The sequence below is a fragment of the Trichomycterus rosablanca genome, chromosome 20 (assembly GCF_030014385.1).
Source record: "Trichomycterus rosablanca isolate fTriRos1 chromosome 20, fTriRos1.hap1, whole genome shotgun sequence".
NCBI lineage: Eukaryota > Metazoa > Chordata > Actinopteri > Siluriformes > Trichomycteridae > Trichomycterus > Trichomycterus rosablanca.
This window is the reverse complement of record NC_086007.1, coordinates 21001011-21016960: the sequence shown is the minus strand read 5'-3', so window position 1 is coordinate 21016960 and position 15950 is coordinate 21001011. Positions and strand designations below refer to the sequence as shown.

The 15950-nt window shown below is 41.3% G+C and overlaps 1 protein-coding gene across 2 annotated transcripts in view; it reads right to left on the bottom strand.

Moving 5' to 3' along the window:
- Positions 1 to 10176: 10176 nt before the first annotated feature.
- The window catches only part of mcamb (melanoma cell adhesion molecule b), a 53027-nt gene continuing 47253 nt past the window's right edge, over positions 10177 to 15950 (bottom strand). The window contains exons 14-17 of one of the 2 annotated variants that reach the window (XM_063016837.1): positions 14824 to 14862; positions 11508 to 11634; positions 11306 to 11420; positions 10177 to 10323 (exon numbers count right to left, since the gene is read on the bottom strand). In XM_063016837.1, coding sequence (XP_062872907.1) covers positions 10321 to 10323; positions 11306 to 11420; positions 11508 to 11634; positions 14824 to 14862 — 284 coding nt within the window. In that variant the 3' untranslated portion in view covers positions 10177 to 10320. The remainder of the gene's footprint in view (positions 10324 to 11305; positions 11421 to 11507; positions 11635 to 14823; positions 14863 to 15950) is intronic. The other variant, XM_063016838.1, reaches the window with a different exon arrangement.

Sequence of the window (15950 nt, the reverse complement as noted above, 5' to 3'; positions counted from 1 at the left end):
AATTAAGAGTTTATAGGGTTTGTCAATTCAAGCAATTTTACCCTGCATGCAGTTTGAATACCACTGTATTAAAATATTATTTATTCTTTATAAAATAAAAACACTGCTCTGGCATAGCAGGTACTCCACAATACAGAGCGTGTAGGTACATCTTTTAACCAGGATGAAATCGTCTGACAGGTAACCTTAATAAAATGCTTGAGTTTGTTTGTTTGTATTTTGTATAAACAGCTGATGTTAAGTATTTTTCATTGCACCATGTGAAGTAGTAAAGCTTTGTTTTCTGCACTGATTGATGTTTTTCTGATTACTGTATTGTCCATATCTATTATGAAGTGCATGTGTGTGGGTGTGTGTTGTGTCTGTTACAATATTTCACACAGTATCAGTTCGTGCTCAGATACTGTCACTTTAAAACCAATTGTATAGCTACTTATATATAGAATATGTGTAAGGCAATGTTTGATTTCATTTTGCATTCCTGTACATGTCAGAATTTTATTTTTGTTTGTTTTTTCATTTTTATTTGTACTGATGTGAATAATACTGTGAGCAGTGCCATATGTTCGTATTGTTCTGCTGCCCAGAATAAGGCCTTGTGAATGAGTGAGTGATAACCTTGAGTAAGTGACCTGTTAGATTTTCTCACAGCTTGTTGTTACTAAATGCTTTTAAAGCTTTTTACAGTGGCATCATGCTGAATAACTGTTGACTGGAACTTCTCTGTTTTGGCCACGAGAGGTCGCTTTTGTCTCATTTTGCGATGAGTATTTCAGGACCCTTCTCCCTTGCTGATTTTCATATCGTGTTGGAAGTATCAACAGTGCTATACTGTTTCATTAAATGAATAGTACAAAAAGAGAATGCTCTCAGTCTGTAATTAAAGGTACTTTAATTGCACAAAGGTTTTTTCAGTCCTTGATTTGAGAGTTGACATGGCGGGGTGAAGCAGGGGTTCCAACTACACCCATGCCTAGATTACAACATTTATAACCTCAATGTATACACCAATCAGCCATGAGTGTTGTTTCTACACTCACTGTCCATTTTATCAGCTCCACTTACCATATAGAAGCACTTTGTAGTTCTACAATTACTGACTGTAGTCCATCTGTTTCTCTGCATGCTTTAATAGCCCCCTTTCATGCCGTTCTTTAATGGTCAGGACCACTGCAGAGCAGGTATTATTTGGGTGGTGGATCATTCTCAGCACTGCAGTGACACTGACATGGTGGTGGTGTGTTAGTGGATAAGATGCCGCAATGCTGATGGAATTTTTAAAACACCTCACTGTCACTGCTGGACTGAGAATAGTCCACCAACCAAAAATATATCCAGCCAACAGCGCCCCGTGGGCAGCGTCCTGTGACCACTGATGAAGGTCTAGAAGATGACCAACTCAAACAGCAGCAATACCTGAGCGATCGTGTCTGACTTTACATCTACAAGGTGGACCAACTAGGTAGGAGTGTCTAATAGAGTGGACAGTGAGTGGACACGGTATTTAAAAACTTCAGCAGCGCTGCTGTGTCTGATCCACGCATACCAGCACAACACACACTAACACACCACCACCATGTCAGTGTCACTGCAGTGTTGAGAATGATCCACCACCTAAATAATACCTGCTCTGTAGTGGTCCTGTGGGGGTCCTGACCATTGAAGAACAGGGTGAAAGCAGGCCAAAAAGGTATGTAGAGAAACAGATGGACTACAGTCAGTAATTGTAGAATTACAAAGTGCTTCTATATGGTCAGTGAAGCTGATAAATTGGACAGTGAGTGTAGAAACAAGGAGGTGGTTTTAATGTTATGGCTGATCAGTGTATGTTTTACGAAATAATAATAATACTTTCTGTGTATATCCACTGCCACACAACTTACCATCCATCAGCTTCAGAAGTATGCATGATCATGATGAGAGTAAAAACTGGAAGTGAAACAGTCATTGTGGCACATTTAGCAATTTAATTATGGTTTGCTGGAGTAGGTATGTTGTCCATCCAGCACATGGGATGACTGTGTTCCACTCAGTTAAAAGTTAGATTACTGTAATGCTATGCTAATGTGATGAGAAATAAGTCTGATGGTGAGAAATAACCTTATATAGTCTCTGATCTGATTAAATTTATTTACCGTATATAATGTTAGTAAATCACATTTAAAACAGTTCAGTAATTGTAAGCTAATGTAATTCCTGAAGCTGTTATTAAGCTCTGTGCACCCCCTAATTTTTCTACTTATGATCTGCTGTGATCTATTTTATTATATTTAAATTATTATGTGACCTACAAATCTTAATAAAAAAAATAGAAGTAGGTGTGAAATATAGCTAATACACTGGTACCTTGTAACTCAACATCCCCTAAACTCAAAATCTTTGTAACCCAACACCCTTCGTCAAGAAATTCATACCCTTAAACTCAACGCATGCGACTGCTGCTTTGTATCCCCCCCCCCCCCCCCTCTTTTACCCCCAATTTTTATCCCCCAGTCTAGTCGTGTCCAATTACCCTGAATGCGTCCTCTATACTGATTTGACCCTTCTCCGCTGACTGAGGACGTCTCTCAACTGACATGCGCCCCCTCCAGTACGCACAGTCAGTACAAATAGTGCATTTTTCACCTACACGAGTATTCCTCAGCCCTGTGCAGGCGTCATCAGTCAGCCAGCAATCTGCATTTGTGTGAAATAACCATCAAATCCACCCTAAAAGCGTCTGCATGTATCTGTGTTTCACTTTTAAACTTGTGTTATAGCTCGGGGGGGCTGAGTAATTGTGAATGTATTAAAATAACGACATAGAAACACTAAACCTCTCTTTATTATTACTGCTCATAAGTTCTCTCCACTAATTAAGTAGCATAAGAAAACAATAAAGAAGTATATAATATTGTAACATTGAAGTCTTAACTGGTCCTCTGCTGACCATAATGCTTCCCATATTGGTTTGTCTAATGTGTTGCAAAGTGAAGGAGGTCCATGTATGGGTCATTATTGCAGAAATTACATGACATCTTTCAAACCACTAAGCATTTCACACCCGCCCACAGAAATCACAAATTACCGAAAGGCAGTCTATAAATAGCGACAGGGAGTAAACCTTTTGTGTTATTGTTTGATAAGGGCCAGCAGCAATGGCTCATGGATAAATATAAGAAGTAAGGAGTTCCCCCACAGGCCCCCCACCTGAAAGATTGCATCAAAATTTCAGACTGAGCCAGTGGGGCTGGTCATAAGATAGGAAAAGGTTAGGATAAGGTCTCTATAAATATGTGGCTTGTTTAATAAGCCTTCATTCTAAACTAAACGTTTTAGCACTGACACATCTTATTAATTCCAAAAAAATTGGGCCTGTATTTAAAATGCCAAGAAAACAGAAAGCTGGCATTTGTACATTCTCCTCCTACTTTCATATAACAGTTTATTTATTTTGTTTAGTTTATGATTTCCTTTAAATACAGGTCAAAGTGGAATTACAAATAATGTTTTATTGTTTAAATAAATTTCACATCCAGCCCAAACTACGCCAGCACACCAGAGCTGGGATTTCGAATACATCGTATCGAATCTCAGCTCTGCCATCCAAATAGGAACTTCATTACTGATGCAATTACAACCTCTGCTGGCTGGTTGATGCTGTCTGCACAGAGTAGAGGAAAAATGCGTTGATCAGGGTGTGGCTCTCCGTGTATATGAACTCGCCTCATGCGGGTGAAAAGATGCAGTCGGCTACTGCACACGTGTCTGAGGGGGCGTGTGTCAGTTTGCTCTCCTCAGTTAGGGCGGGGGTCAGCACCAGTAGAGAAGAAGCATAAGGCAATTGGGTAAAATTGGATGCGCTAAAAATCTGGAGAAAGGTTTGTAGGTCAGTTAATAATTTGAATATATTAAAATAGATGGCAGCAGATCGTAGGGAATGTAATTGGGGGTGCAAGGCGCTTAATAACAGCTTTAAGGATGATATTGGCTTACTGAATCATTTTGAATTTGATTTACTAACATTTTATACACTAATGCATTTAATCACAGACTCTATAAGGTTATTTCCTGCCATGCAGGACCAGACTTCTTTCTCTTCACATCAGCGTAGCATTATAATATACAGGGGTTGGACAAAATAACTGAAACACCTGTCATTTTAGTGTGGGAGGTTTCATGGCTAAATTGGACCAGTCTGGTGGCCAATCTTCATTAATTGCACATTGCACCAGTAAGAGCAGAGTGTGAAGGTTCAATTAGCAGGGTAAGAGCACAGTTTTGCTCAAAATATTGCAATGCACACAACATTATGGGTGACATACCAGAGTTTAAAAGAGGATAAATTGTTGGTGCACGTCTTGCTGGCGCATCTGTGACCAAGACAGCAAGTCTTTGTGATGTATCAAGAGCCACGGTATCCAGGGTAATGTCAGCATACCACCAAGAAGGACAAACCACATCCAACAGGATTAACTGTGGACGCAAGAGGAAGCTGTCTGAAAGGGATGTTCGGGTGCTAACCCGGATTGTATCCAAAAAACATAAAACCACGGCTGCCCAAATCACGGCAGAATTAAATGTGCACCTCAACTCTCCTGTTTCCACCAGAACTGTCCGTCGGGAGCTCCACAGGGTCAATATACACGGCCGGGCTGCTATAGCCAAACCTTTGGTCACTCGTGCCAATGCCAAACGTCGGTTTCAATAGTGCAAGGAGCGCAAATCTTGGGCTGTGGACAATGTGAAACATGTATTGTTCTCTGATGAGTCCACCTTTACTGTTTTCCCCACATCCGGGAGAGTTACGGTGTGGAGAAGCCCCAAAGAAGCGTACCACCCAGACTGTTGCATGCCCAGAGTGAAGCATGGGGGTGGATCAGTGATGGTTTGGGCTGCCATATCATGGCATTCCCTTGGCCCAATACTTGTGCTAGATGGGCGCGTCACTGCCAAGGACTACCGAACCATTCTGGAGGACCATGTGCATCCAATGGCGGTGCCGTGTATCAGGATGACAATGCACCAATACACACAGCAAGACAGGTGAAAGATTGGTTTGATGAACATGAAAGTGAAGTTGAACATCTCCCATGGCCTGCACAGTCACCAGATCTAAATATTATTGAGCCACTTTGGGGTGTTTTGGAGAAGCGAGTCAGGAAACGTTTTCCTCCACCAGCATCACGTAGTGACCTGGCCACTATCCTGCAAGAAGAATGGCTTAAAATCCCTCTGACCACTGTGCAGGACTTGTATATGTCATTTCCAAGACGAATTGACGCTGTATTGGCCGCAAAAGGAGGCCCTACACCATACTAATAAATTATTGTGGTCTAAAACCAGGTGTTTCAGTTATTTTGTCCAACCCCTGTATATATATATATACTGTATATATATATATAGTAACTTTACCGGGGCAGCACGGTGGCTCGGTGGGTAGCTGGAACCAGAGCTGGGATCTCGAATACATTGTATCGAATCTCAGCTCTGCCTGCCGGCTAAGGATGAGCGGCCACATGAACAACCATTGGCCTGTCGTTCAGATTTGGGCGGGACTAAGCCGAATGGGGTCTCTTTCTCATGACTGGTGCAATTACGACCTCTGCTGGCTGATTGATGGTACCTGCACAGAGATGAGAAAAGAGTGCTCTCAGGGTGTGTCTGCTGCACTGCACTCATCAAAGTGTAGGTGATAAGATGCACACAGCATGCTGCCCATGTGTCGGAGGGGGCGTGGGTTAGCTTCGTTCCCCTCAATCAGAGCAGGGATCGGCATTGGTGGAGAGGAAGCGTGACGCAATCAGGCAATTGGATAAAGAAAATGCATAAAGAATATATATATATATATACGTATATATACAGTGTATCACAAAAGTGAGTACACCCCTCACATTTCTGCAGATATTTAAGTATATCTTTTCATGGGACAACACTGACAAAATGACACTTTGACACAATGAAAAGTAGTCTGTGTGCAGCTTATATAACAGTGTAAATTTATTCTTCCCTCAAAATAACTCAATATACAGCCATTAATGTCTAAACCACCGGCAACAAAAGTGAGTACACCCCTTAGTGAAAGTTCCTGAAGTGTCAATATTTTGTGTGGCCACCATTATTTCCCAGAACTGCCTTAACTCTCCTGGGCATGGAGTTTACCAGAGCTTCACAGGTTGCCACTGGAATGCTTTTCCACTCCTCCATGACGACATCACGGAGCTGGCGGATATTCGAGACTTTGCGCTCCTCCACCTTCCGCTTGAGGATGCCCCAAAGATGTTCTATTGGGTTTAGGTCTGGAGACATGCTTGGCCAGTCCATCACCTTTACCCTCAGCCTCTTCAATAAAGCAGTGGTCGTCTTAGAGGTGTGTTTGGGGTCATTATCAGGCTGGAACACTGCCCTGCGACCCAGTTTCCGGAGGGAGGGGATCATGCTCTGCTTCAGTATTTCACAGTACATATTGGAGTTCATGTGTCCCTCAATGAAATGTAACTCCCCAACACCTGCTGCACTCATGCAGCCCCAGACCATGGCATTCCCACCACCATGCTTGACTGTAGGCATGACACACTTATCTTTGTACTCCTCACCTGATTGCCGCCACACATGCTTGAGACCATCTGAACCAAACAAATTAATCTTGGTCTCATCAGACTATAGGACATGGTTCCAGTAATCCATGTCCTTTGTTGACATGTCTTCAGCAAACTGTTTGCGGGCTTTCTTGTGTAGAGACTTCAGAAGAGGCTTCCTTCTGGGGTGACAGCCATGCAGACCAATTTGATGTAGTGTGCGGCGTATGGTCTGAGCACTGACAGGCTGACCCCCCACCTTTTCAATCTCTGCAGCAATGCTGACAGCACTCCTGCGCCTATCTTTCAAAGACAGCAGTTGGATGTGACGCTGAGCACGTGCACTCAGCTTCTTTGGACGACCAACGCGAGGTCTGTTCTGAGTGGACCCTGCTCTTTTAAAACGCTGGATGATCTTGGCCACTGTGCTGCAGCTCAGTTTCAGGGTGTTGGCAATCTTCTTGTAGCCTTGGCCATCTTCATGTAGCGCAACAATTCGTCTTTGAAGATCCTCAGAGAGTTCTTTGCCATGAGGTGCCATGTTGGAACTTTCAGTGACCAGTATGAGAGAGTGTGAGAGCTGTACTACTAAATTGAACACACCTGCTCCCTATGCACACCTGAGACCTAGTAACACTAACAAATCACATGACATTTTGGAGGGAAAATGACAAGCAGTGCTCAATTTGGACATTTAGGGGTGTAGTCTCTTAGGGGTGTACTCACTTTTGTTGCCGGTGGTTTAGACATTAATGGCTGTATATTGAGTTATTTTGAGGGAAGAATAAATTTACACTGTTATATAAGCTGCACACAGACTACTTTTCATTGTGTCAAAGTGTCATTTTGTCAGTGTTGTCCCATGAAAAGATATACTTAAATATCTGCAGAAATGTGAGGGGTGTACACACTTTTGTGATACACTGTATACTGTATAAAAGGGATATATTTTTGTGCTGTTGTCATTTAGCATAACTTTAATATTGGTTTGTTATTAAAAATATTAAAAGTAAAAATAAGTCTACATACTTTTACATGTTCTTCACCCAGTGGGTATACACTATACGACCAAAAGTATGTACACATTCTTTCTAACCCAATGTTTGATGAGTTGTGTTCAGAGCCCTGGCCTCAACCCAACTGAACAACTTGCATAATGAGATTGCATAATGAGAACAAATTCCCACAGACACAGAGTCTAAATCTTGTGAATTGCCAGGACAGAACTCTATACTAAGCTCAAGGTTTTGGAATGAGAACTTCAACAAGCTCAGGTTCATGTGTTGACATTCGTTTGGCTATGCATTGTACATAAATACTCAGCATGAGCATTTTTAAGCATAAGGTATTTATTTCAGAACAGTCTACATTTAAAAAAATATTCTCGATAGATGAAGAAACCTTTGTTTTATCTCAAACACTTGCAATCGAGAGGCCTTGGCATGTGGTGGAGGTGGTAGCTGAAGCATCTACAGTGTTGATCAGGCAGTAGTAACGGTACTGTGAGCTGAGCTCTCAGTGTTTCAGTGCACAGACTACGACGAGGCGGTGAGTAAGGGCAAAGCTGTACTCGGACATTTAATGAAGGCTTTTCAGTGGAGCTTCCACCTCCGAATATTGATCGAGCGAGGAATTCGTTCACAAAGGCCATTTTCCCACTGCACTTAAAAAAAGAGCTGACCTAAACAGGAGCCAACAATACTTGGGGTTCGAATATAAAAGCAGAACAGTCATATCATAAAACTTTAAATATAAAATATAATGTTATTACAGTTCACCACAATGACAATAACTTACAAAGAAAAGTGATCAGTGAGCTCTCGGTACTGGACTAGTAGTAAAAAAGGCTGCCAGTTTAAGCCCCACCACCCCAAATTACCCTTAATCCTCAAGTCACTTTGGATAAAAGTGTCTGCTTAATGTTTTAAATGAAGGTATGAATTAATTTAGCTTGATTTTTTTAATTATCTCCACCATAATTAGAACTGTGTTGGGTCTATAATCCCCCAAGAAACACGAGAAAGCAGAAATCCACCCTAAACAGACTGCCAATCCATCACAGTCGAGAGGAATATATTGCTGCTCACGCCTCCTCCGACCTGCGAGCCCTTTTTCACCTATGCACTCTGCACAGGCGCCTCTCTATCTGCCAATCAGGGTCCTTACACAGCGTTTGAAGACCCCACCCACATAGTCCGGTCATCCCGCCCTAGCGGAACCGTGTCTGCTGCAGGCACTGCCAATTATGCTCCGAATCTCGGCGGTGGTGTGCTAGCGGAATATCCCACTGCGCCACCAGGGCACCTAAGGTATCAAAATGTTATAAATTTCAGAGCAGACAAGTGCAGCGGTGTTAAACTCATCTGCATTATGGTGGCCCTCACCTTCCCATCTTTCATTACATTTCCTCGTTCTGCTTCAACTTTCTCTTCTTGTACATTTTGGGATTATTTGTAAATATTTCTCAACATCACTTGTTGGAAAACCGCCTCAGTTAAACACTGATGTGGAAACACTGCCATCTAGTGGCGGTCACAAACTTTGCGGCTCCAAAAAATCGGCATGCATTGTGGGAGATGCAGTTGATGTACAAATTTACATTGCATTTATACAATCATAGACAGTCATACGTCTTTTAAGCTCTCACGGGCCACATGGAATGACGTGGCGGGTTGGGTTTTGACACGTGCTCTAGTGGAATGATGTTGCTGTAGTTATTTAACTCCATAGTCCTACTGAAAAATTGAATTAGTTTATTTGTTTGATCATGATTTGGTTGACCATTTTTACTATGGGTAGCACTTTCGCCTTACAGTCAAGGACGGATTAAGGATAGTCTGGGCCCCTGAGCAAAGAGTTGTATTTATTGTATCATAAATGTTGATAGGCATCGCAAAATGTTTTGGGCCAGGGCCCCCCCGGGGCCCCCTGACCTCAAGGGCCCCTGGGCGCTGGTCCCACTGGCCCGGTCAGTAATCCAGCCATGCTTACAGTAAGAAGGTCCTTGGTTTGATTCCCCTGCTGGACTCTTAGGGTCTTTTCCTGGTTTTCTCCAAGTCAAGTCTAAAAACATGCAGTCTGGCCAACTAGAGCTACTAAAAACTGCCCTAAGTGTGAAAGTATGCCTTGTGATGGACTGGTGACCTGTCTGGGGTAGTTCCTGGCTTTTGCCCAATAAATCAGACCCATCGCAACGCTGACCAGGATAATGTGATGTTAAAACAGACAATGAATGAATGAATGAATGAACAATTCAACATTTCACACATGAGCAGTTCCTGCTGATGGCAAATTCGGCCAAGTACCATTGCTAGCAGAACTGGACATACGGCCAGTTAAAAAGCACAGTTCTAACGTCCTGATACCAAAGGTACTTCAACAATATGCAGTGGGAAAATGCTTAAATTACACATAGGTTTTTGTTGGTCTGAACTATTTAAATACCTACATATGTACAGTATGTATATACAGTATACATTACCTAAAGAGAAAGAAAAAGTAATTCTTACAATGAACCTAACATGGAGAAAAAAATATAATCAAAAATAAAAAGTTTAACATTAGAGGCCGAAATGATCGAGTGGACAGAATACAAAATCAATGCAACTGCAGGACTGTCTCAGCTTACGGGAAGATCATTTATTGATGGCAGTTGAGTAGGGAGGAGGCTCAAGTCCTCTTTTTCTGAGACTTCCCACTGAGTAGCAACATGGAAAATGCTAGTGGGCTGTCCTGTGTGTCTGTGCAGTCTTCATGCTTCAACTCACTGAAAAGATCACAAACACAAAGCCATTGTCATCAAGGTAAACATTGTCATACTGTATTAATGCATCATTGTAAAACTCCTAACATTGAAGTTTTTGCCTTGACATCTGTTGATACAGTTGCAATCAACACTATTCAACCCCTAGATATCAGTTTGTTTGAATGTACTAGTAACTCAACTTCTGTACTTTTAAGGTCCAAGTACATTTACATTTTCTGCATTTAGCAGACGCTTTTATCCAAAGCAACTTACAGTACTGTGACAGTATACTGTCTAAGCAATTGCGCTGTGAGTTGGGTATTTTTGGTTGGTGGACTATTCTCAGTCCAGCAGTGACAGTGCTGTATTTAAAAACTCCACAAGCACTGCTGTGTCTTATCCACTCATACCAGCACAACACACACTAACACACCACCACCATGTCAGTGTCACTGCAGTGCTGAGAGTGATCCACCACCTAAATAATACCTGCTCTGTAGTGGTCCTGGGAAATTCCTGACCACTGAAGAACAGCATGAAAGGGGGCTAACAAAGCATGCAGAGAAACAGATGGACTACAGTCAGTAATTGTAGAACTACAAAGTGCTTCAATATGGTAAGTGGAGCTGATAAAATGGACAGTGAGTGTAGAAACAAGGAGGTGGTTTAAATGGTATGGCTAATCAGTATATTCACTAATTTACTCACACCCAAGGAAAATTTAGAGCTGCCGATTCATCATTCACTAGAATGTCAAGATAAAAACCCTAGATCTGAGAAAAACATGCCTATACTGACTATGAGTAGGTTAAAACATAAAAGTAGACAAATGTTTTGTTGATATATTATGGTGTGACTAGATTGTTTTAAAATAGGTACATATTGACAGAAAAATGGATTAGTAAAACCATTCCAATTAAATTAAAAATGATCCATTCTGCTCACACCCTCTCATCCTGAAACAATGTTGCATTGCTATAAAATAAAGTGTTTAAATCAGCACCTGATCGTTGGAAATCTTTTTATCACCGTTGACTCCCTGTAGAAGAACTGCTTCCTCCGATTTACTGTTCTTCATCTCCACAACAATGTCATCGCTACTGACCTTCTCCTTCGTCCTAAACATGTAAGGAATGAGCTGCATTAATTTCTCATGCTGCATTGTTTTTGCCAATTTTGGCTATTTATAAAAAATAAAAACATACAGATCTTGTTTCCCTGATCGCCCACATGGGATCCTGCCTTTTTTGTAGAGGAAGTACAGCACAGCACCCAGAATGGCCAGCAACAATATGAAAATGATGATGACTGCAATGATGACTCCATTGCTTCCTGGTGGCATGAAAAAAAACATAAATAAAACTTAAAAAATCAAATCATAAGCATGCTTTTAAGACAAACATAATATGATGCAAGGAAAGGTCCACTTCACGATTCAAACAGCCTAAGAGAATAGCCAAAATCCAGCAAAATCCAGGTAACAGCTCATAATCCGTGTTCAAATCATCATTTAAAGGTAAAAATAACCCACCCTGAATGACTTTAATGTCAATATTAAAATAATCTGTCTAATTGATGCTCAAATTTATTTCATGACTAATTTCTGTAGCTTTTCTAACCCCAAATCAGAAAAAAAAGTAAGGACAGTATGAAAAATGCAAATAAAAATGTCCTACATTTACTTTGACTTTCATTTCATTGCAGACAGTATGGTCAACTTCATTTCATTTGTTAATATACCTAAATTTCTGCATTTCAGATTTGCAACACGTTCCAAAAAGTTGGGACGGCGACAATTTAGGGCTAGAAATTAGGTGGAAAAAAAACACTAAATAATAACGTGATTTCAAACAAGTGATGTCAACAGGTGTTTGGTACAACAGCAGCACCCAGGAAAGGCTGAGTCTTTGATGAGCAAAAATGATCAGAGGATCTCCAGTTTGTCAACAAATGTGTGAGAAAATTATTAAAATGATTAAAAACAATGTACCTCAAAGAAAGATTGGAAAAGATTTGCATATTTCTCCATCTACAGTGCATAATATCATTAAACGATTCAAGGAATCGGGAGGAATTTCAGTGCGTAAAGGCAAAGGGCTCAAGCTTAAGCTGAACACCTGTGATCTCCGGTCTCCCAACCGCCACTCAACAATAGCTGACATAACCACATGGACAAGGGATTACTTTGGCAAACCTTTGTACTACAATATGGAGTTACATGCACAAATGCCACCTACAACTACTGTGCAGAAAAAGAAGCCTTATGTTAACAATGTACAGAAGCGGTGTCGACTTCTCTGGGCTCTGAGGCATCTAGGATGGACCATCACACTGTGGTCAAAAAACACTTGAAACACTTTCTCGTTTGGTATTCTTGGTGCCAAAACGTCTTTTAAGTGTTATGAGAAGTAATGGCAACATTACAAAGTGGTAAATGCTTTACCCTCCCAACTTTTTATTTGATTATTTATGAAGGTATATTACCAAATGAAATGAAGCTGACCAGAAAAAAACCATGAAATATCTTGAGTTCAAACTGTCTACAATGAAATAAAAGACTAAGTAAATGTAATTTAATTTAATTTAATTTGGATTTTCCATACTGTCCCAACTTTGTCTGATTTGGGGTTGTATTTAACTGCCTTTAATCAACACATTGGCCTATTTCCTACTGTAGCCACAATACTATCCAACTACAACTCAAAAGTTGTTTCCTGTCTATGTCCCTAAATCAGCTTAACTATATTGTATAACTGGGGCAAGTCATAGCCTAGTGGTTAAGGTACTGGACTAGTAATCAGAAGGTTGCTGGTTCACGCCCCACCCCCTTAAGCAAGGCCCTTAACCCTCAATTGCTCAGGCTGTATACAGTCACTGTATTGTAAGTCGCTTTGGATAAAAGGCGTCTGCTAACTGCCTAGATCCAGTTCTCCTCTCTACTTTGTGTTGCCACCAACTAAGGATCCAGCAGTCAGACTGGCACTCGGCAAAACAAGACCTACAAATGGATCCTTGACCAAATCAAACCTCCCACTCAAAGCCCAGATAACCAAACTGAAGCTCTTTTATTCTGGACACATAATGAAAAGAACCAATTCATTGGAAAAGACCATTATGCTTTGAAGTGTTGGAGGTAAAACAGGAAACAGGACAGCCAGCGATGAGATGGATGGATGAAATGAGAGAAACAATGGCACTGATGTCACAGGAAGCATATTGTAAAAATGGTGAGAAGGATGTGTTGCTCAGCAGCTGTGAAGGCATGATGCATGATTTAAATTTCAATTCATAGTCAAAACATAGTCATCCTAAAATGGAGTAATAAGCAGCTGTTTCATCGATGGTGAAATGGATATAATGTACAGGCAGTGTCTGATACAGAGGTGTTGTCAACCCAAAGAAAATACAAGCATGCACATGCAAATAAAAGACTAGGATTATAATCAGTATAATCTATTACAATGAAAAAGCTCACAGCATGTCTGAAACACTTGTTTGGTATGGTGCCCAACACATTTGGGTGCTCACACTGTACCTGTCACACCACCTCTCAGAATGATTTGTTTAGAATGCTAAATCCACATATTGGGGAAAACAGGAGCTAGCTGGTAGCTGGGAAGGCATGGGCAGTACAGCTTAACAATAGCATTGTATTTATAATAATAATAATTATTGTTATTATTTATATTATTACTATGTCAGTGCATGTGTAGAAATGCTTGATGCTCACCAGCTTTTTATATTAACAGCATATTAACAAGGAGGTGCATATTGGCATTTTAGAGAGACATACGATATGCTGCAATCAGGGAGGTCCATGATTATTTAAGACATATTTAAGACATAGCCAGGACTTATTCTGCACACACAACAGTGTGGCTTTGTAGACACAGTGTGCATGTGCTTAACTGGCCTGCCTGCAGTCCATCTCTGTCTCCTATTAATATATACCCATTTTCTGCATAGAGGGTTAGAGCAGTGGCTGCATGGCAGAGCTGGGATTCGAACTCTCAACCCACTAGGCTAACACTGTCCCATCAGTAGGCGGGTATATTGTTGCTCACACCTCCGACGACCCGTGCGCAGCCCTTTCGGAACCCTTTGCACAGGCGCCTCTCTATCTGCCAATCAGGGTCCTTAGCGTTTTTTAAGACCCCACCAACATAGTCCAGTCATCCCACCCTAGCAGAAAAATTGTCTGCTGCAGGCACTGCCAATTATGCTCGCTAGATGGCGCCCACAAGAGTTTCAAACCGAGTTCAAAATCTCGGCACCCGCTGCGTCACCTGATATCTTGCTCCTTTAATCTGAGTTAGTCAGTTTTGTGTTTTACATGGGGTGCTAGGTAAATTCCTTTGCCCTTCCTTATCAGTAGTGTTGGAAAACAGCTTGTATCATTCTTCAGAATGGGATGGCATTGATGTACAGTAGGTGTAGCATGCACAGTCAGGCACAGCAGTAAAGAAAGAGCAGGCATGACATCTATCTAGCCTCTACTGAAGCTAGCGAAACCAGACAAACCTTTTTTGATTTTCTTCTGGGGGTTGACTGTTCCTGGTGCTAAAATAACAGAGGTTTAGATTACACACAGTGAGGTACTCAGTTATAATTAACCAAACAAGACATGCTAACCAGAGGCTGCTCTGATGACTTCCTGCTATAATAGCTTAATCTAATTGTTCTCTGTTGTTCTATGAGAGAGAGAGAGAGAGAGAGAGAGAGAGAGAGAGAGAGAGAGAGAGAGAGAGAGAGAGAGAGAGAGAGTTCTGCCAGCCTGATGAATAGCTGTACAGGAAGCTAATAGGAATCTGGAAACTGTATAAGAGCACTCTGGCCATCAACTGCTTTCTCCTGTTACGCTAAATCCCATCTGTGTGCAAACATACGTTCAATGTGAGGCTCCAGTAACCACCAACAAGCATGAAACACTCGGTTCCAGATAGATCGAGTGTCTGGATTGTTGTGAGAATGAACTGAATTTCTTTATTAGTATGTTAATAGTGTAAGTAGATTTTGCTAAATTAATAACACAAGCTATGATACTGGCTCAGTGGGTAGCACTGTCGCCTCACAGCAGGAAGGTCCGGTCCGGGTCCTTCTGTGCGGAGTTTGCATGTTCTCCCAGACTCTGCGTGAATTGCGCTATAGGTGAATGGGTGTGTGTATGTGTGTCTGCCCTGCGATGGACTGGCGCCCCGTCCAGGGTGTTACTGTGTGCCTGCCCTGCGCCCATTAAAAAGCTGGGATAGGCTCCAGCACCCCCTTCCCCCTTTCCGTGACCCTGATTGGATAAGCGGTTAAGAAAGTGAGTGAGTGAGCTATGATACTTAGACATGTTCGTCTTTCATAATCACATTTACTAAGCATTTACAGTTTAGGCTAAATAAGGTACATTGACCTTTGCTTTAAAGAGGAATACAACTTTGGTTCTAATTAAGTATTTTTCCTTTGTCATCGGATCTATCAACAGAACGTTTTTTTTTCATTTGACTGCTTCCATATTTAGGATCGCCACAGCCGATCATTCTGGTACATATGCAGTGATAGCATAGTTACCTTTAAAAAGTAACTTAGTTACTTTATTGATTACTTGAATTTAAAAGTAACTTAGTTAGATTACAAGTTACTTTATTAGTTACATTCAGCAG